General features: G+C 38.9%; 1 protein-coding gene across 2 annotated transcripts; it reads left to right on the forward strand.

Annotated features, from left to right (window-relative positions):
- The first annotated feature begins 574 nt into the window (after positions 1-574).
- Positions 575-15810, forward strand: saraf (store-operated calcium entry-associated regulatory factor). Of its 2 annotated transcripts, none has more exons than XM_044346771.1 (7): positions 575-962; positions 9784-9962; positions 10306-10504; positions 10637-10924; positions 11950-12103; positions 12214-12311; positions 15174-15810. In XM_044346771.1, the coding sequence occupies exons 1-7, from the start codon at positions 896-898 to the stop codon at positions 15197-15199; spliced, it is 1011 nt and encodes a 336-aa protein (XP_044202706.1). In that variant the 5' UTR covers positions 575-895; the 3' UTR covers positions 15200-15810. The 2 variants fall into 2 exon arrangements, with proteins under 2 accessions (XP_044202706.1, XP_044202707.1); XM_044346772.1 differs by having other exon boundaries at positions 586-666.
- The last annotated feature ends 6647 nt before the right edge of the window (positions 15811-22457 follow it).

The raw sequence follows: 22457 nt of genomic DNA on the forward strand, positions 1-22457 counted from the left end.
TGGCCAGTGAATGTTCAAATTTTACCAGCCACTTAGATTACCATTGTTTGGTTTTTTTTGGCTGGTGAGTGAGGCAAATCTACCAGCCACTTGCATATTTTACCAGCATTTGGCTGGTGGCTGGTGCTAATTTTGTGCCCTGCTTGTAGGTTTAAATTGCTGTGGTCAATTTAACCCCAAACATAAAATATTATTTTAACATAATTGCTGGGTTAATTTTGATTTTGACAACAGCAGATGCAATAAAAGCGGTAAGGGTCACTTTCATCAGTAGCTCACAGGGTCTTCCAATTAGCATAGCCTTTCCACATTGTTTAACAAATTATTTACAAGAAACTATTTAATAAATAAATTTGATATAAACATTTTTATTTTTTAAAGACATTTTTAAAATCTGCACCAGTGGCAAACTTCTCAATTTAAAATACTGTATAAAGCCTTTCAGAGTCAATTGACTTTTAAAATATATTACCAATATATAAACTTTTTTTAAATCCGTGGTGCTGGGTGCTACCAGGGTGCTACTTAATGAGGGGGAAAAACGACAAGAAAAGGGCCTACTTCCGCTGCTAAGGTCACGTGATTTCCTGTCAACCGCGGAGGCGGAAGTCTAAGATGTCTGCCTCCCTGTCTGCAATTTTGATCTGCAGATGGGCACTCTTCCTTGTAAGGGCCGTCGTGCACTTTCCTCATTGGTCGGGCTATCAAAAACAAACGACGCACCACGGAAGTTATTTTAAGGTATCTTGTGTGTAGGGTTAGGCTTTCATCACAGTACACCACTAGTCAGGTCTAATGTTGTTTAAAGTGAAACGCTTCCAGTTCAGTAGTAACTTTAGTAGAAGTTAGAAACACGACGACATTCAGAGCCTCTGTTGGAATTCACAACGCGGAAATGAAGGGGTATATTGTATTCGGGTTACAGTTTCTATTTGTGGAACATATCAAGAGTTGGACTGACGGTAAGTTTTTTTTTCTGTCCACTTCTGCTTCAGTTACGTTATCATTAGGGCCTGAGCCCAAAGGGCGAAGACCCTATTGTATTTCGTGTGTTTGTTTCTTTCTTTTTTAATCCGCCACTTCAACTCTAAATTTGACCCCCTAAACATGCTCAAAAACTCACCAAATTTGGCACACACATCAGGTCTAGTGAAAAATTTGATAAAATGTAAAAATTAACCCCCAAAGTGCCAAAATGTGCTCGAGAGCGCCACCTATGTATCTAAATGGCTGCCACGGCCCGTAGGAATGTCGTAGAGAGATCGAACTAGAACTCAATTATTCGTCTCATCAAGACCTACAAATCATACGCTGACACCCCTGACCTAAATCCAACAGGAAGTCCGCAGTTCACCCATGAAAGTATGACTTTGTGCCAATTTTGGACCTTGAATAAACGCTATCTCCTCCTAGGGCGTTAATGGTATCGGCTTCAAACTTTAATACATGACTTATCACACTGTGCTGAACAAAAGTTATTAAAAACTTTGTAATAACTCGAACGGTTTAGATCTAGTAAGCCCTGAAAGTTGTAGTGCGACATCACACCTTACGATGTAAACCAATGGGGAGGCAATCTCTGGGCATGGACTTTGTGCCAAACTGGGGTGTCTGGCGTCTAAATTATAAGTCAGACCACTTTCAAACCTGTATCAATGGATTCGCGACGAAAATTCTTACAAAAAAATGTGATTTTTATGTAGAATTTGGCCAAAGTCATGGGATTTATGAGGATATTTCACAAGAGGAGTACTCTGAAATCCTTCTCTCCAGCTGAGAGGGAGAGGGAGAGGGGAGGGGGGGGGGGGGGGGGGTAAAGTAAGATCTGTCAGCCCAGGTCTGAAAACATCTACATGCCTGTGACAGAAGCCCTTGGACTGCGCCACACTCCAGTTACTTAGTGTTTCTACACATCTGACAGCAGTGTTCAATCCTTACTTTTTTTCAAGGAGTACATGTGCTCCTAAATGAAAAAAATTAGGAGCACACATGTAACTTTAGGAGCACACTGAAAAATGTTCAGTAACAGCAAGTAACAGTTTCTTAAAGAAAACAATTCATTACATACATATTTACAATTTATCACATACATATTTAAACTCTTTGTGTGTGTGTGTGTGTGTGTGTGTGTGTGTGTGTGTGTGTGTGTGTGTGAATCAAAATTTATGTTGTTTTTAGGGGTGCTCGATTATGGCAAAAATCATAATCACAATTATTTTTGTTCAATATTGAGATCATGATTATTTTTGCCAGTTGCCGATGTTGATATATGCACATATTTTTTTCCACTTGGCTGAGGAGACTATTACACATGCAATCATATATTGTACTAATGATCAAGAAAGACTATAGCCTATATGAGGGAAGAACTTTAATGCTGAGCTACTGAACTCCAGTCTTCCTAAGTTCTTCCTTCATATATTGTCTTTCTTGATCATAGTATAATCTATGCTTGCATGCATAATAGCCTCCTCAGCCAGCTCGTAAAAATACGTGCATATATCGGCATCGGCAATCGGCCACAATGAGTTGGAAATGTCAGCATATTGGATATCGGCAAAAATCCAGTGTCGTGCATCCCTAGTTAAAAATCTTTACATTCCTAAAAATAGACTTGTTGAAAATTAGGAAATTAATTTGTTTTACACACAAACTCATCAAGGGTTTTCAATTTACTAATTGAAATTCAAGTGAATGGACACAAAACTTGCATGATTTTTATGACACAGGTGTGAGCAAGGCAGCCATGTCTCACCCTGCAGAAAATTCTCATCCTCACACTGTTGAGATTTGATGTTTCACCATGACAGAGGAAGTTGCTATAACTTTATTGTAAATGCTCCAATCTGCACCAGACTTTACATGTTTGATAAGACTCCCAGCCTGAACACGTGTACATGACAATATTCCATCAGTGATGCAAACCAGCTGAATAGCACCCCCTATGAAATTTCAGTAAAGCAGCCCCAACAGCAGGCAAAATAGTGGACAAAGGAAGTGATGTTTATCTCCTTCATGCACTGTCTGAAAACAGCCCGGGTCTGAAGACATCTACATGTTCGTGACATGCTCGATTGCGCTGTGGCCCGACATGCGCAAGGGTGCGAAGGCCCGTTCAACGCTGCTTGCAGCTTTCTTTATTAATCCGCCACTTCAAACCTAAATTTTACCCTCTAAACATGCTCAAAAAGTCACCAAATTTGGCACGCACATCTGGTCTGGTAAAAAATTTGATAAAATGTAAAAATTATCCCTCAAAGTGCCAAAATGTGCTCTATAGCGCCACCTATGTCACTAAAATGGCCGCCATGGCTCATAGGAATGTTGTAGAGAGATAGAACCAAGACTCAATTATTTGTCTCATCAAGACCTACAAATCATACGCTGACATCCCTGACCTAAATCCAACAGGAAGTCCACAATTCACCCATGAAAGTATGACTTTGTGCCAATTTTGGACCTTGAATAAACGCTATCTCCTCCTAGGGCATTAATGGTATCGGCTTCAAACTTTAACACATGACTTATCACACTGTGCTGAACAAAAGTTATTAAAAACTTTGTAATAACTCGAACGGTTTAGATATTATAAGCCCTGAAATTTGAAATGCCACATCGCACCAATGGGGAGGCAATCTCTGGGCATGGACTTTGTGCCAAACTGAGGCATCTGACGTCTTAGCTATAAGTCAGACCACTTTCAAACCTGTATCAATGGATTTGTGACGAAAATTCCTACTCAAATGTGATTTTTAATGTGGGATTTGGCCAAAGTCATGGGATTTATGAAGATATTTCCACTAGAAGAGTACTCTGAAATCCTTCTCTCCAGCTGAGAGGGAGAGGGAGGGAAGAAAGTGGGGGGATGGGTGTTACGGTTAAATGGAGCTCATTTTTGAAGGATACAGCAGAAAGGTCTATATACATACAGTACATTTATACAAACTTGTATGAAGTTTGGTGTTATTATCATTTATTTTACAATAATTATGAGTCTTATATGTATAATTCAGTAGTGGGGATGACCTATGAGGGGAAGGGAAAAAATGGAGTGACAGTTTAGTGATGAAGTGCTGCAGAAAAATAAAATCCAAACTAAAATTTGTAGCTCTGTACTGTAGTTTTTCCTTTATAAGGGCCCAAGCACATAGCAGTTTGCTCACACTCTCCATTCAAATATATGAGTATTTTTCTGTGTCCAGCTGCAGTTAATTTTTGTCTCTACGCACCTGACAGTACACATTTCAATCAAACTTTGACCAGGTCATGTGCATTAAAGGTCTTTCCTTTTCTAAAAATAGACTTGATGAAAATTACTAAGTGAATTTCTTTTACACACAAACTCATCAAGAGTTTTCAAATTATTAATTAAATGCTCCAGTCTGCACCAAACTTCACATGTTTGTAAAGTCAGACCTGTCAGCCCAGGTCTGGAGACATCTACATGCCCGTGACAGAAGCCCTTAGACTGCACCATGCCCTGATGTGCGCAAGGGTGTCAAGGCCCGTTCAACGCTGCTTGCAGCTTTAATTATTATTATTATTATTATTATTATTATTATTATTATTATTATTACCATTGTTATAGTACGCCATTGCATTTTTGATGGGCTTAGGATACTCAAAAACTCAGGAAAATTGGCACACATGCCATAACTGGCGAAAATTGCGAAGTTTTGTGATTCTGTGATATGGCTCAGGCGTGGCCAGCGGGCTTTGATGTGCATGATTTTTGGTGGGTTCATTGCTCTCATCATTGGCGACAAAATACATATTAAAATATAATACAATTAAATACATACATTAAATACGTTAATACATTAAAAAAAATTTGCCCAAGAGGAAGTCAGGCATTTTAGATGTTGTGCGTCAATTTTCATTTTACAAACACGTTTGAGGCCTTTAGGATGTGTGAAAACTATTAAAACTTTGCATATATGTTCGAACTAATAAGTGCTTCATATAGTATCAAAATTAGGCTTGGGCATGGCACCCCCTAATTACTTTTAGCATTTTTGAGGTTCTAGGGGTGCTCACAAAAACTCACAAAACTTTGCACATGCATCAGAAGTGGTGTAACTTGATATGGGTTTTGGGCAGGGGTGTGGCAAAATGGCTTGAGGGCACCACTAGAATATTTCAAAGTCAAAGCTCCCACCTTTAAATTTTACATAAATGTATGAAATTTGGTAGGCAGATGTAACATCTCCAGACTGAATCAAATTTGCATTTTTTCACAAAGCGAAGCCGTTGACAGGCGTTGTATTTTAATGAACTCCTCATCGAGATTTAACCCAAGCGACTTCAGATTTGGTAGGTTAAACCTGAAGACTTTTGCAATGGTAAATTGCAAAGCTTTTTATATTTCATGGAATGCCCTTAGCGTGGCGTGCTGGTGAATTTTGCCCAAAACATGTTTGGGGCATTAAACAGGAAGTTGTTGTAACTCCACTTTACATTGTCCAATCTGCCCTAAATTTCTCATGTTTGAGAAAAGTCCCGGCCTGAACACATCGACATTTCAATATTGAGTCATAGTCATAGCGCCACCTTCTGACAACAGGAAGTCAACATTATGTGACAAACATCATCCTATTTACATGAAATTTACACGGTGTGGTCTACACATGATATACAGCAAGATGACTTATTATTAGTGATTGTTCTCTAGCGCCACCTAAGGCACACAGGAAGTGATAGTTTTCTCCTAAACGTAATGTCCAATATTCATGAAAATGTATATCTGTGTCAGGTGCCCTCTGGTAAATGTATTGCTGCATCAATGTTTCACTTATGTAATATTGCCTATGGGCAACAGTAAGTGAAGGAGACATGACATATAGATCATCAAATGTACACACAATTTCTGAAATGTCACCTCTCATGCCATGTACTGCATACAGGAAAAAATAATTTACTCATTTACACAGTGTCCCATAATCCTGACAATTCAGAGCCATGTCAACAGACCTCCAGTAGTGATACCATGGCTGCCTCTCCCTCCAATGCGCACAAGATGTGAGGGCCCCTTCATCGCTGCTTGCAGCTTTAATTATTATTATTATTATCATTATTATTCTAGTACGCCATTGCATTTTTGAGGGGCTTAGAATGCTTGAAAACGAAAATTGGCACACACTTCAGAACTGGCGAAAATTACAAAGTTCTGAAGTGATTGGGCTCAGGCGTGGCCAGCAGGCTCCATAGTGCCCCCAAACGCAAGGCCATGTTGTTACAAAGTTTCTTTGATGTGCATGGAATTCGGTAGGTTCGGTAGGTATCATCATTGTCGACATAATACTTAAAAAAAAAATTATCCAAGAGGAAATCAGTCATTTTGGATTTCGTGCATCAGTTTTCATTTTATGAACACGTTTGAGGCCTTTAGGATGTGTGAAAACTAAAGAAACTTTGCATATATGTTCAAACTAAGAAGTGCTTCAATTATTATCAGCCTCGGGCTTGGGCATTGCATTTTGGTTTTTTAGCGCCCCCTAATTACTTTTAGTTCTAGGGATGCTCGAGTAGCATAACTTGATATCTGTTATTTCACTTATAATTCACTATCACAATTCCAGTGGGTCGGACGTTTACATGAGTTTACTGTGCCTTTAAACAGCTTGGAAAATTCCAGAAAGTGATGTCATGGCTTTAGAAGCTTCTGGCTAATTGACATCATGTGAGTCAATCGGAGGTGTACCTGTGGATTTATTTGAAGGCCTACCTTCAAACTCAGTGCCTCTTTGCTTGACGTTATGGCAAAATCAAAAGAAATCAGCCAAGATCTCAGAAAAAAACAACGTGGACCTCCACAAGTCTGGTTCATCCTTGGGAGCAATTTCCAAACACCTAAAAGTACCACGTTCATCTGTACAAACAATAGTAAAAAGTATAAACATGAGACCACACAGCCATCATAGCGCTCAGGAAAGAGACACATTCTGTCTCCTACAGATGAACATACTTTGGCGCGAAAAGTTCGAATCAATCCCAGAACAACAGCAAAGAACCTTGCGAAGATGCTGGAGGAAACAGGTACAAAAGTATCCATATTCACATTAAAACAAGTCCTATATCAACATAACCTGAAAGGCTGCTCAGCAAGGAAGAAGCCACTGCTCCAAAACCGCCATATAAAAGCCAGACTACGGTTTGCAACTGCACATAGGGAAAAAGATCTTACTATTTGGAGAACTGTCCTCATAATGACCATCGTTATGTTTGAAAGAAAAAGAGGGAGGCTTGCAAGTTGAAGAACACCATCCCTACCGTGAAGCACGGGTGTGGCAGCATCATGTTGTGGGGGTGCTCTGCTGCAGGAGGGACTGGTGCAGCTGGACTTCACAAAATAGGTGGCATCATGAGGAAGGACATTTGGGTATATTGAAGCAACATCTCAAGACATCAACCAGGAATTTAAAGCTTGGTCGCAAATGGGTTTTCCAAACATACCACGAAAGTTGTGGCAAAATGGCTTTAGGACAACAAAGTCAAGGTATTGGAGTGGCCATCACAAAGCCCTGACCTCAATCCAATAGAAAATTTGTGGACAGAGCTGAAAAGGCGTATGCAAACAATGAGGCCTACAAACCTGATTCAGTTAGATCACTTCTGTCAGGAGGAATGGGTCAAAATTCCAGCAACTTATTGTGAGAAGCTTGTGGAAGGCTGCCTGAAACGTTTGACAGAAGTTCAACAATTTAAAGGCAACGCTAAGTGTATGTAAACTTCTGACCCACCGGGAATGTGATGAAAGTAAAATAAAGTGATCCTAACTGACCTAAGACAGGGAAGGTTTACTAGGAATAAATGTCAGGAATTGTGAAAAAGTTTCAGTGTATTTGGCTAAAGTGTATGTAAACTTCTAACTTCAACTGTATCTGATTTGTTTGATTTTAATGGACTTTTGTATACTTACAATGAATTTCCGATGATTTATAACTTCCCTGTCACATATTGAGAATTTGCTACTGTTTTTAAAGCTATTCCCAATGGTCTGTCCCACTTAATTTTTATTTATTTTATTTATTTAAAAGGGACAGTAGATATCTCAAACATAAATGTCACCATTTGATGAACTGTACCAGATTATATCTTAAAGCTAATTCTCATCTGTAGTCCTTTGGCAGGTCAGAGCAAAGAAACAACACAATAACAAACATTACAGAGTAAAAACAACATACAAAGTTATACAAAAAGAACACGCAAGGCACACAATACAAAACTACACCCAATAGCAATTCACAAATGTATACTTTTCATCCTGAGCTCGATTTATGTCGAGCAGCGCAGCAAAACTAAAAACTGTAGTTATCAACTGAACGGGACAGGGGAAACTATCCAGGGAAAACAGAATTAAATGTTTAGCTTTTGAAATAAATTTCTTAGACAAGTGAAAAACTAGTTATTTTCTGATTTTGGTTTAATTTCTATTCCAATTGCTGATTTGAAAATGAAAATGGGTTAGGGGAATGGTAAAAAAATGGGAAGTGGATTTTGTTTTTTTGTTTTTTTTATTCACACGATAAACAGAAACAAAAAATGCATTTGATTATCCTGTTATCAAACAAGTTGACCACAGCTTTGGATGGAGGGTACACGGACCGGGAGGCAGCAATTCTCTTCCTGTGCCTAGTCTGCTGGAAAATAGAGGACATCAGTTGAGTAGGCAGTCATTTAATGTGGCCCAGGACACATTGCGTTCACACTGCAAAAAGAGTGTGACCCTATGCAGTTCAGACCACCTCCAAATGTAGTCTGAGTGATCGGATCTCAATGTGTCCTCAGTGCATTCACACCTGTACTTAAAGCCATCCACTTATGATTGGAAGCTCTTCCACGACAGGAACAGAAAATTTAGCTAATACTGTTGCTGCTGTTATAAAGTTGTTGTCCATCATGAATATTGATCATATTAAGAGGCAGGTTACGTTGGCTTTTTTCTATTCAAATATCTGTTTTTCTACGGAGCAATACTTCTGTCTGGAACCGCGCCATCTTGGTCAACCCCAGCAATGACACACCTGCTTTAGATTTAAGTAATTCCTGTCATTTCCTGCTGGCTTTGCTCAAATTTTTACCCACCTATGTCAGTATTTTCACAGCAAGTAAACACATTGGTTAAACTATTTTGACATGTGTCTCATGACCACAGTAAGGGGTACTAATATTATTATTATTGTCTTAACAGATCCAACCTCCTGTTAATTTGTACTGATTCTGTGTTTTGACTGTGCACATATTATACAATTTTCTTCCACAAGGGACCTGTGGAGGACTTCATATAGCTGTCAGTTATAGGCTCTATACAGTTTATTATTACCCTCTGTCGCATTGAAATATAATGTAATTTCACTTTCAATTATTGAGTAGCCTAATTAATAATTATGAATATCACCCAATATTTTTCAATCTTAACCTGAAAAGTAGCACTAGAGTCAGAGGACAAAAACTAAAAAAATCAACATGTAAAAATCCATCATTCAGTTATTTAATGTGGCTCACTAAACATATATTTGAATATACCTTTGTATATTCACATTAAAGGAAAATGTTCTGTTCACCTTAATCATAACATTCTAAGCTTCCCATAGGAAGGCTAAGACTGCTGTATGTATAGTATGTATTTATATATGTGTTCAACATTGCAACAGATAAAATGTATGATATGCAATATTGAAAATTACTAATGAATATAAAATACACAAATGTCAATTTTCTGAACCAAAAAAAATGTTTATGAAGTGACTTTATACCTGCCCATTTCTCCTCTTCCAACTGCAGGTAGTGTGCTGCTCCAGGACGTTCAGGTGTTGACTCTGTACAAGGATCGCTACACCACAGCAAGGCGTTCCAGCCCCGTGCCTCAGCTCCAGTGTGTTGGAGGCTCAGCTGGCTGCCAGGCCTTTGTCCCAGCGGTGGTCCAGTGTCAGAACAAAGGCTGGGATGGAGTGGATGTGCAGGTGAGGAGGGAGGCGCTGGCAGGCAGCTAGGACAGAGAGAGATTAGGGGGAAGGAGTAAAATACAAGAAGCTTGGAAGGAGGTAAAGTTCATCACCATAGAAACCCGGGGTTCATTCCCCTAGTCACCAATATATTGGTATCATATATTGGTAAATGTCGATGAATAAATAACAAGAATTTGCAATAGACTTTTATTGCTTTGGTAATTCCTATGGTGTGATTGACTGCAAACTGAGTAGTACTTGTAATAAGAGTCAAAATTGGGTAATAATAATTATTTTATTATTAAATATTTTGAATGATGTTGCTGCTGGTTGTAATTTTCCTCCCTCCCCCTCACAGTGGGAGTGTAAGACAGATATGGACAATGCATATCGATTTGGCCACATTGAGGTGAGCTGTGAAGGCTACAGCCACCCTGCTGATGCCTACATACTGAAGGGCTCCTGTGGGCTGGAGTACACGCTGGAACTGACTGAAGAAGGCCGGAGGAGGATGCATGGGAGCTGGGGTTCCCGGAGTGGATTCAAAGGGTTTGGAGGTAGTTTGGAGGTAGATGGTAGATTAGAGGTAGAAGAGATATGAGACTTGAGACATCATCTTTAGTATGTACACAATCACTAGATATTTGGAAACTCTTCCTCTTTTCTTATTCACTGTTTCCATTTCTCAGGTGTTAGGGGCCTTGCCTCCAAATTCTTCAGTGGTTTCTTTGGCAACAAGGATCATCACCAGCACAACCAGCAGACACATCAGAGCTCGCACCCTTCAGGCAGTGAGGACTCAGGAGGTCTGCTGGTGGTTGCTGTGCTTCTGCTCTTGGCATACAGCATCTACAAGCTGTTCCTCAGCAGGAACACAACCCAGTGGGGGCAGGACAGTGGACAGGCTGGTTACCCCGGGGATAATCACCATGGCTCAGCAGGACCACCACCCCCAGGATTCAAACCTGACTTCACTGGTAGCTAATGCAAGATGACACAATGGGCCCTATTTTTGTGGAAGCACAACGACCTATTTTCCTGGCCATGAAACTCACTGTGCCCGTCTGTGTCTTTTGGTGACCAGCACAGAGCGCAAATTTGTGGGAGGTTCCTTCAAATGAAGCAGCACATTTTGGTTGAAATTTCATCCTAGATGTTGCACTGAAAACAGATGCCCCAGAGTCTGCTGACACATTGGTGATTTTATTAACAACTAAATGCTTGCTGCAAACATGCCGCAATAATAGATTCATGCTTGAAATATAAATAAGTTATTTCAGTCAAATATTCTCCAAACAAAATCAGCACAGAAAATAAAGTTTAATGTGGTTAAAGCAGGGAAGTCAGTAAATCAGTCTGCATTGATCTATAAATGAATGTGGTTGATTCATACAGTGGCTGTTGCCCACAGCTGTTGCCCACAGTGAAAAGCTTCTTCATTTCAGTAATCCCCTGCAGCATCTAAAGGCAGCAGGACAGTTATATTGTTAAATATGCAGCCTCCGATTAGAGAAGTGCTGTACCAGAGCACAGTGCCTTTATGCACCACCGTTATCTGTTTACTTTCATTAAATCATCTGATGATGCCAGGCTGCTACAGAATAAACACACACACCTAAACACACATCAGACTGGAAGGTTATAACTCAATATTCTACCTTTTTATGATGGAGACGTTGGGTTACCAGGGCTCATCATAGCCTCTTTTCCAGCTTCTTTTTAGCAAAAGTAGCATTTCAAGTTTTGGTCTTGAAATGCATTGAGGTGCAAATGCTGTTTTCTATCATTAATTGCTAAACTATACTAAACTATATACACTATTTACAATGTGAGATACATTAGAATTATGACAAATAAAATTAAATAAGCAATACATCACCTCATGATTTTTCCTCTCTTGTAGAAACACAAAACAAGTGTTGTTTAGGTGTGGTATGAATATAATTCCATCCTACCATGTTGCAGTTCTGAAATGTTGAATCTGTTTTTGTTTTCTGTTAAGGCTATCCTGGTGCCAACCCAAGTTACGGCTTCCACAGTGACTACACTCACGGACAACAGTACCCAGGAGGCCGAGCTGCACCAGGCACAGGAAATGGTTTCTGGACCGGCATGGGGACAGGAGGGGTGCTGGGATATCTTTTTGGTCGTCAGAGGTCAGTGGAGAGATGAAGAAAAAGAGCTGAGTAAAGAGAAAGGAAACAGGACTCGTCCTTACATTATTCCTCTTCCATTTCATGGTTTGTGCTGTGTTTTTGTTTTTCAGAAGCCAGCCCTATAACTACAACCACTCCAGTTACACTGACAGCAGACCTCCTCCTCCTAGAGACTCATCCTCTTCCTCTGGGACACGCACTGCTTCAGGTAGAGGGAGTGAATGTAGCTGAAAGGGCCACATACAGAAATACCCCTCTGCTCTAACATCAACAGAAATCAAACAGTTGGACTAATTAAATATAGATGTCAAGTGTTGACAGTTGACTTTCGGTCTTAAGATTGGTTGTCTAAAGGAAACCTGAAATGATTTATGGTAATTTATTATGGTTTGGTGTTGACAATATATACTGTGAGACCATAGAAAAATTGAGTAAAGAACACTTAAACTTAAGGTCAATTCTTTTATCGGTACTTGAAACCCAGAAGTAAGATTAGCAGAGCAGTGTAGTTTATGGTCATGCTGCTGTGTAGTCTTGCCTCTCTCTCTGTCTGTCTCCCCTCTGCTCCACAAAAATAGCAACGGAGCAGAGCAGAGAGAATGAAACTGCAATAAGTGAAATATAACATTTCACTTGAGTTGTCACCAGCTATACTCCGCACTTTAAATGTAAAAATAACCTTTGTGAGTAAAAAGCCAAAAAGAGTAATTTATTACAACACCTGTTCAACAAGCAAACATTTGTAGAAAAGTGATGTTTTCAACTGCTTTGCCTGCAGTCTCCCTGAATTGTTATAAACAGTCTAAAACAACTGTACTGTTTAGCTTAATTAGCCACGCATCTTAAAATTAGTCCAATTCTTGTAGGCTTACTGGCTGAGATGGTAGTCCCCACTCCCAAACCAGCCCCTCCTCCCTCTACCGGAACAAGATGGAAATTTTGTTCTGCTGTATATAGCTAAATTCTAATTGTGTTCTAAATGTATTACTTTTCTTGCACAATATTAAAAAATGGTAAGAGTATTGATTCAACTAGTAGTATTGATAAAATCCTAACAATGCCCCCTGTTTAGGTCAAGGAGCACATTAATATCTCTGCTTATTATTGTTTTATGACAATATTAGATGTGCAGGTTGTGTCAGGTATTCCATTCACTGGATTAGTCAAAACCAGACATTCCCATGTGGTTATTTTATCACTTGTCTCTAGAATTTCTTGAACATCTACTATGTCATATATATTTCAGTATCCTTTTGTTTTCATGTGTTTCTTTCTCTCTTTCTTTATTTAGGGACCAAGCCCAAAAGGCAGCAGACTACTGTAAAACAGTAGTATTAAGTAGTAGTAGTAAACAATACCCTATTGTTTTTCTTGTTTCTTTCTTTCTTTCTTTCTTTCTCATTACAGGACTCCACACCTAAATTTGACCCCCTAAACATGCTCAAAAACTCACAAAATTTGGCACCCACATCAGGTCTGGTGAAAAAATTCACTGTTCAACTAGCACATAACGTTAGAAAAGGCATCTTTCAATCTTTCTCATCTCTGCCGCTTTGTAAGCTAATGCTTTACATGGCGCGCAAGCTTGAGCTCAGCCAACACTTGGCAATGACTTTTTTCTCAGCAGCTGCTGTGGCTCAGGATTTTCATCGGGTTTAATTATTGTATTTGGTGTGTTTCTTTCTTTCTTATTATTCTGCCACTTCAGACCTAAATTTGACCCCCTAAACATGCTCAAAAACTCACCAAATTTGGCACGCACATCAGGTGTGGCGAAAAAATTGATAAAATGTAAAAATTAAACCCCGAAGTGCCAAAATGTGCTCTCTAGCACTACCTATGTAACTAAAATGGCCGCCAAGGCCCGTAGGAATGTCGTAGACCAAACCAAAACTGGATTATTCGTCTCATCGAGACAAGACATGTGTCTCACCACTACCTAAATCCAACAGGAAGTCCGCTATTAGCCTCTCAAAATAAGACAACTCAATTTTGGCCTCTGAACAAACGCTATCTCCTCCAAGGGCGTTAATGGTATCGTCTTCAAACTTTAATAGATGACTTATGACACTATGCTGAAAAAAGTTGTTAAAAACTTTGTAATAACTCGAACGATTTGGATTTTATAAGCCCTCAAAGTTGCAGTGCCACATCACCCTTACAATATAAAACAATGGGGAGGCATGAACTTTGAAACAGAGGCTTCTGACGTCCAAACTATAAGTCTGACCACTTTCAAACCTGTATTAATGCCACGAAATTTCCTACTAAAATATGATTTTTAATGTAGAATTTGGCCAAAGTCATGGGAGATTTCACAAGAACAGTACTCTAAAATTCTCCTCTCCAACTGCTCCTGGTGATGTCACTCCCTCAGTGCTGTGAAACATTCTGCAATACACACTCATTATAAAATCATAGGAGGAACAAGAAAAGACTTTAAAACTCACACTTTAATATCTCAAAAACAGTAAAAGATAGAAAAAACATGTAAATTCAAGATTTGTAGGTCAAAGTCTCATGACTCATTTAAAGTTCAAATGAAGTCTGTATCTAAAACTATGTGGAAGCAGTAAATGTTTAAAAAGGTGTGGGTTCGCTCACACTGTCCATTCAGCTATATGAGTATTTTTCTGTGTCCAGCTGCAGTTACTTATTTTCTTTACACACCGGACAGTACACATGTCAATCAAACTTCCAAAATAAAAGCACACCACACTTGTAAGAAATATCCCTCATTTTTAAAAAGCAAAATGATCTGATCCCGACGGGCCAGAGTGCGAGGTCCAGACCAACGCTGCTTACAGCTTTAATTAATTTAGTGAAACCACTTCGCACAATGATAAAGGACCTGACAGTGTGAAGTGGAGTGTCTGAATTGGAAGCAAAACTACATCAACCACAAATTAAACAGCAGGCATCACTTAAATACTTACATGTTGGCCTTTCACACAGTGTCTCACTCATGTTACAGTAGTTGGTAAAATGAATGTCTCAACTGTGCATTAGCATCCACAGATATGCTGTAAGTACAGTTGGCTGCCTGACATCTTTGTTTGTTTTTTGTTAGGTTTTGGAGGAACCAAGAGAAGATAGAAGCTGTGAAAGTGGACGGATTCTCATCAATAAATTTATATTGACAGAGTTAACATTGGTGCTCTTATAGCACATAAACTAATCTCCGCTGGTAGCACATCAAACAGCACCATGAAATGACCATGTTGGCTAATAAAATGGTAACATTGCTACTCAGTTATACGTACCTCTGGAGCGGATATTTGTGTGGTTTGAGGCTTCAGTATTGTGTTTAGAAGAATATGACGTGACTTATGTACTGTTTAAATGGTTTTAATTGACAATGGCCTTCATTGCATTTTGTAGGTGAGATGACATTCTGCCTCACACATGGACAGATATCTATGAAGACTCCCATCTTTTGCATTCACATGAAATAAATTATAGATATGAGAAAAAATAATAATAATTGCTTCTCTCTCTGAGTCTGTGCTCCATCAGTTGAACTGCAGCTGAACAGAGGAAAGAATCATGACTCGAATAATTTTTATGAGTTAAATCACTATGGGCACATAGAAAGAAAATTATGTTTTTTATGCATTCGTCCATGTAAGTCTCATCACTGCTTTAGTTGACTTTACCTCCCAGCTGTCATACCTTTGCTGTTGTATAATAAACTCAGTTTAAATCTGTGTAGCCTTGTTTTGTTGAAAGTTGATCTATTGTTTTAAGGACGTGTGATATTTTGGGAACTAACTAATAAAAAAATCAAACTTTTTAAACTGTGGATCTCAACCCTGGCATGCGTTCAGATTATCTTTGCTATTGTTTGTTTTCTCTCGCTCCCAAAATTAAAAACATAAGTAATAACTCCAAAAGTCCACCTTGAGAAAATAAGCATTGAAAGCCCTTTCAAAACAGTGACGTCTGTCACCTGTGTGTTTGGTGAAGAAGTAGCAGTACCCTCTGCTGTCCAGAAACTAAAGTAAAAGAGCTTACAGCACCTGGTACTCCCAAGCAGTTACTCATCTAAGTACTAACCAGGTCTGACTCTACATAGCTTCTGAGATCAGACAAGATAAGGTTTGTCCAGGGTGGTATGGCCATACACTCAAAAAAATGATTCATGACATAATTTATTATTAAGCATTTGTATTTCATTGATTTTAATTAAATCACCACAATTTTAAAATTTATTTTTTAAAATCTCATAAAAGCTGCATAAATATTGTAATTCTAAAAATAATGAAATTTAATCAATTAAAACGTATGGACATGGTTTGAATATGGTTTAAGCGTAAGTCAGTTAGTTAATACATATGAGATTAGTTTACATATCAAACTCGGGAAGTGGGATCGTTTCTAAACAGATACGTCAAAATTCTTGCCGCCGTCTTGATAACCATCCCAGCCCAGCACGAGCGAGCGCGAGACATTCGCATGAGGCCTTATTACTGATAAGTTACATCCATACTCAATGTAGTTAATCTGTCAGTTTTCAGTGTAAGTGCATGTGTTATTACTGTAGTTGATACTGTCTCACACACCACCTGCCAAATAGCCTCACCACTTCATGCACTGTCCAAAAAACGCCTGCGTATGAAGAAGTCCGCGTGCAAACCCACCGACCACGTCACAGCCTAATGTACAATGGGCCGCTAGGGCCCGTTCATCGCTGCTTGCAGCTTTAATTAGAACTGGAAGTCTTTCGCTGCTAAGAATCTGACATCTCCCATTGTCTTCCCGTGTTGTGTCTCATGAAACATAGTTGACAGCAGGCAAACATTAGTGTCCTCTAAACACACATAGATGCAGTATATGTGTGTGTGTGTGTGTGAGTGAGTGAGTGAGAGAGAGAGAGAGATGAAATTGACATTGGCATTTTAGATTTGTGTCCAGTGAGATTTTTTGGGTTCATATGGTGACTTTGTTAACTGGCTGCTCAATTGACAACATTGTTATGTTGAAAATATAAATAAATTAATCGTTTCTGAATCTATATAACATATATTATAATTTTAAAGGCAGTCATTTAATGATGAAAATAGTCAGTACCAGTACACTGAAGGTTTTTTTTATGTAGGAAGATGTGAAATACACAGCCAGAGAGGTGAGCTTTAACATGGACTAAAAAGTGCCTGAGGATCATTTTCAATAATTCATATATTTTTGACGCTGCTATTCAGAAACTCAGTAATAGCTAGATGCCAATTTAGCCCTGTACATATATTACACATGGTGGATGCAAACCCAAACTTTGCTGCCCAACCTGGACAACTAATAGGATGTTTTTTGTTTCTGTTCACAGATATGTGAATGTGGCCATGTAAAGTGTGTGACATTTCATTATCTACTAGATATAAGTTGCTAAAACATTTTAGGCTCAAACATATCCTCCATGGCCGCAATTGCCGGTATCCATGTGTATATGTAGATTGTCCATGTATGTTCACAAGGTGGAAGAACCTTTTGAGTCACATATATCAAAAACACAGGAATCTAGAAACACCAATGTTCAATTAACTACATTTTCTTGTCAGGCGTGTGGATGCCAGGGACTTTCAACAGAGAACCATAACCTGAATTCGCAGAGATTTTACAGATGTGCATCATGGGAGATGATTTTAGTTTCATTGTTTGTTTATTTTTTGCTTGGTATAGAGATCATTTTAGAGCCTTTGAGTTGACTTTGTCACCAGGTAGAGAGGTTGCCCTGGTTCAGCTTGAGGAGCTGACTGATTGCTATCCACTTGCTACCTACACAATTGGATCTAAACGTATGGTAACACATCGTCATCAAAGGTTTGATTTAAATAAGTTAAGTTTAGGTCATCCTACCAGCCCACGGACAGAAAAAAAATCAGGGATAATTAAAAACTATATCGGGGTAGTCATGGGACAGACACACATACACACACACACAGGTTTTATGAAATTAATTTTATTATTAAAAAAATGTTGTCCCATTCAATTATTAATCAACAGGGGTTTATTTCTAAATACTTTGTAAACTTTTCTCCTTTTTGAATTTTGTAAATGGTGTGCATGAGACAGGTACCTGTCTAGCATGCTTTAATATGAGCTTGTCATGCAACTTTAAACTGATTCATACACCTAGGTCTACATTCTGTCACAGCACTGTCCCAAAATGTATTTATTGTCCCTGATCAGTTTTGATGTTTGTTTTTTTCCCCAGAGATGGTGAGACAGACTAAAGTTAGAGCTCTGTTATCAGTTGATTTGAATTTAGATGTTTACCATCATTAATAAAAATACTGAAAATGTTCATATTCGTAGATCTCAGAATTTGGTGCCTAGATAAAATCTGCGACTTTAAGTAACCATTTGACCTTTCCTGAGCACGATCTCTAGATCAAGTTCTCTGTCAGACTCATTTGTGGGTAGTAACCCAGAGATTAATGAAGACAAAGAACCTTTCTTTTTTTTTAAACACTTGTTGGGATAACAGTCATATTAAATTTTATTTACTAAAAAGATTGATACCTGGGCTCTTTGTGTCTGGACAGGAGCAGTTCAGGATGGCAGGACCAGTTAACTTCAGAGTCCTTTTTGGAGGTGAAGATGATGCAAGAAAACTAACCATTCAATCCGGAATACCAAAATCTGTGGAAGAATTGACTCCTGAAATCAAGACTTTCTTTGGAGTGGCCGAGGACGTCAGGCTTCAGTTCAAAGATGTAGACTTTGGGAACGAATTTATGAACCTCTTGTCAATTTCAGACATCCAAGATCAAAGTACTTTTAAAGTTGTACCAGCTGCTACCCCACAATTCCAGTGTCTCCTTCCAGTGTGTGTACCAACTGCTCTTTGCAGCAATCAAACAATTTGGTGTCCAGTGACTCCTATAGCAGCAGTGATACCATCATATTGTCATCTCCTGAGTCCTGGTCCTGTTCTTGGCCTGAAGTCTTTGTCATGCCACGCTTTTCATATTGTGCTGAGATGATGCTCCAGAAGGGACATGATGATTTCAAAGCAAATGGAACTCTCTTACCCCGAAAGTCAGATCTGATATTCTTGAAGGCCTTGCAGAAGAAATCATCAAGTACACTGCATATCCAACGGATGGTCAGCTTGAAGAAGTTGCTGGAGCTTTGGTGCAGACCCACCCCTGTCTGCAGGAGAAAGGAACAGACACTGGATGTTGTGGATGGAAGCACTACATTAAGATCAAGATGATGAACTTCCGCACCAAGCTCGGCCAAGCTGAGCACCCAGAGGTCATTGTCAACTCACTTAAGAACAAACGGAAAGGTCAGGATAAAGCAGCTGCAAACATAAAGAAGCCATGGAAGGCAGAGGTTAATTTCTGCCCTAGCCATCCAAGAGGTGAAATGACAGTGAGCCTAGAATCGCAAAGGGTTGCTCTATTGACTGAGGATAAAAAAAGAATAAAGAGGCAGTGATCAAGGAAAAGAAGCAGCGTATCTTCTCATACCAACAACAAGAATTTCTCCAGGAGCCAATGATTTCAGAGTTTCGAAGCAGATGGCCAGCACTGTTTGAAGTTGGTGAAGTAAGTGTAATAACCCATTTGTTGGAAATACAGATGAAAATCTCAATGCAAATTGCATTCTGTGTTATATCTTGTTTATATTCAAGTATATACTGTGTTTCTTTTTTCTCTTTCAGGTCAACTTGGAGTTCATGCGCATAACGACAGTTCCTCTGACATCCAAATTCATTGGACAACTGAATAGGCTTACAGATGACCCGATAAAGGTTTTCTGTTCCAAAGGAGGGTATGCTGGACAGAAAATCCGCACCATAATGGCGCTGACGGCTAAAGTAATTGTTTCTATAATATTAAATATTATAACATACACTTAATCTAATATTGTTTGTTTTAGATGGACCTGTGTCTAAAACATGTTATGTTGCTGACCCTGTCCACAGCAGTTCATTTTCGGTTTTTGCTTTTTGCATGTTCAAAGTGATAGGTCATGTTCTTACCTATGTTGTTTCATTTGCTGCTACTTACTAGTTTAATAGATTCTCAAGTTTGACCCATCAACTGCTTCCTTGTCTTAAAAAAGAGTGTTACTATTTCAAGTGTGGACACAGCTGAGAAAAATTTTCGAAGGGTGCATAACACATCTTTTGGGATTCACTGTCCATGATCTTTTCCCAACCCTCTTGCTTGCTAACTGCTAACTACTTTGTTTCTGGAGCACTAGACAACAGAGCCCCTCATCACTGTTTGTTTTGACAACTTGTAGTTGAAATTGTAGCGTAGTGATACAGTGATGGTAAGAGTGTACTGGATTTTTATATATGCTAAGTGTGCACTTTTACCATAGATAAGAACCCCAACTATCACTTTCATTAAATGGATGTTCCTGAAAAAAATGTGCAGCAAACAAGCAAACAAAGAACAATTTGACCAGCTCATTGTTCATTTTTTATCGACCAGGATAATGAATGTGCAGAGGCAGAGTCAGGGATTGCACAGACAACAATGGGCATCTATGCGATTCGAGTGGAGGGTGCCAGTCCTGAAGATGAGATGTATGCAGATGTTGGTGTTGTACTTGGAGGTGTGGAAGTTCTGCAAAATCTACAAAGTATCACCTTTGCAAGTGTGATGCTTTACAGACTGCTTTATGCACTGAACTTGAGCTACCCCAAGGACCTCAAGTGTACATTTCAAGTTTTTCAGAAAATCCTGATGGAACGGGACACCAACAAGCTCTCGTCAAAAGTACAAGCACTGAAAATTAAAATGCTCCAGTGAATGTGAGCAGTTGTCCTGATGCACTTTATACCCCTGGAGAAACATGTTCATGTGGTTGACTCAGTACAATTTCAACACTTGTTTGAGTGAATTTTGTCTTTGTGAAATCTTCAACTTGTGTTCTTGATTGTTATATTTTTGATACTAAATACTCCTATACTAGATGCAGTATGACACATCCATGAAAAGTGTGGTGATGCAAAGTCACTCAACCACTGAGCCTTTTGGTAGTCAGAAAATTACAGAAACTTCATACCAAGGATTCCTTGACATGTTAATGTCATGTAAGCATTAGTTATCATAGTTGATTTGTCTAATCTACTTGTCCACAGTACCTCAACTTTCACACAATTAAGCACACATCTTGGGGGAGTTTAGTTTATTGCTGTTGAAAGGTTACTTTACAAACATTTTACATGTTTAACATTAAGATTACAAACCAAATATGCAGAGGCTGAGTCAGGGATGGCACAGACAACATAGACGTCAGCATCATTTTGCTGCCTTTGACTTTCTGAAATACCCAAACTTGCCACATGCTCCGAATAAACGTTAAATTGTTCAAATGTGATGGTAATCGGACTGTTTTTTGTTTTGTTTTTGATGTATTTTAGTTACTGTTTAAGGTGTGGGCTGAATGGGAAGAAAACAGTCATAGTTCTCAAAATGATGCATTTAAAATACATTGGGTTTCTTCATTTAAAGTGCATTAATTTGATGCATTTTAAGTAAATTGGGGATATTGCATAAACCTGGTTATTATTTCTTCTAAATACATTTGATCACTTACATTGTAAGTGCAGTCCTTGCCACTGATCCTCTTATAAGAAATGCTGTAGTACAGGGATGCATCGGTGTGTGAGTGTGTGTGCATGCATGTGTGGGTGAGGGATGTCTGTGAGATATGATTTTGGTTTACTTTATGGTTTTCTCAGTAGGAGCTGTATGTAGTGTTATTTTCAAGTGCCTTTTTTTAATTAACAGACATCAAAAGTCACCTCTGATGTCTTTTAACATCATAGGTGCCCTTCTGCAAATGACACTTTCTATGATCAGAAGTCTCGAAAGAGTGCAATCTCAGCGTGCAATTATCACGTATGGGTGATTTTAATGTGAACTGGGAGGATAACAGGAAGGTATTTTTCTGTGTATCCTGAAACACGTCAAAAAAATAAATTTTTGGCCAGATCTGATGAGAAGACACTAATTTCTCTACCATGATGGTGGAAGCCCTTTTTCTGATGGAATGCTTCCAAAACACTCTTATTAAGGGAGAAGTGGGAAACGGGCAGAAATGAGAGAAAAAGGTATTTCTCTGTGTATCCTGAAACTGATATTAGAATCAATGTTTTTCTATGATTCTGGGCTACGTCTGATGCAAAACCACTAATTTCTCCACCATGACAGTTTCTCTGGTGGGATGATTCCAAAACACTCTTTTTAAGGGAGAAGAAGTGGGAAATGGGCAGAAATGTAAGAAAAAGGCATTTTTCTGTGTATCCTGAAACACCTCAAAAAATGAGTGTTTTTGTATGATTCTTGGCCAGATCTGATGAGAAGACACTAACTTTTCCACCATGAAA

The sequence above is a fragment of the Thunnus albacares genome, chromosome 3 (genome assembly GCF_914725855.1).
Source record: "Thunnus albacares chromosome 3, fThuAlb1.1, whole genome shotgun sequence".
In the NCBI taxonomy this organism is placed as follows: Eukaryota; Metazoa; Chordata; class Actinopteri; order Scombriformes; family Scombridae; genus Thunnus; species Thunnus albacares.

What these genes read in the sequence shown, in the direction of transcription:
- saraf (XM_044346771.1), top strand. Translation starts at nt 896, where the DNA reads ATGAAGGGGTATATTGTATTCGGGTTACAGTTTCTATTTGTGGAACAT. An exon ending in TGGATTCAAAGGGTTTGGAG is followed by an intron (nt 10,505 to 10,636) that starts GTAGTTTGGAGG and finishes TCCATTTCTCAG; the next exon opens with GTGTTAGGGGCCTTGCCTCC. An exon ending in TGGGACACGCACTGCTTCAG is followed by an intron (nt 12,312 to 15,173) that starts GTAGAGGGAGTG and finishes GTTTTTTGTTAG; the next exon opens with GTTTTGGAGGAACCAAGAGA.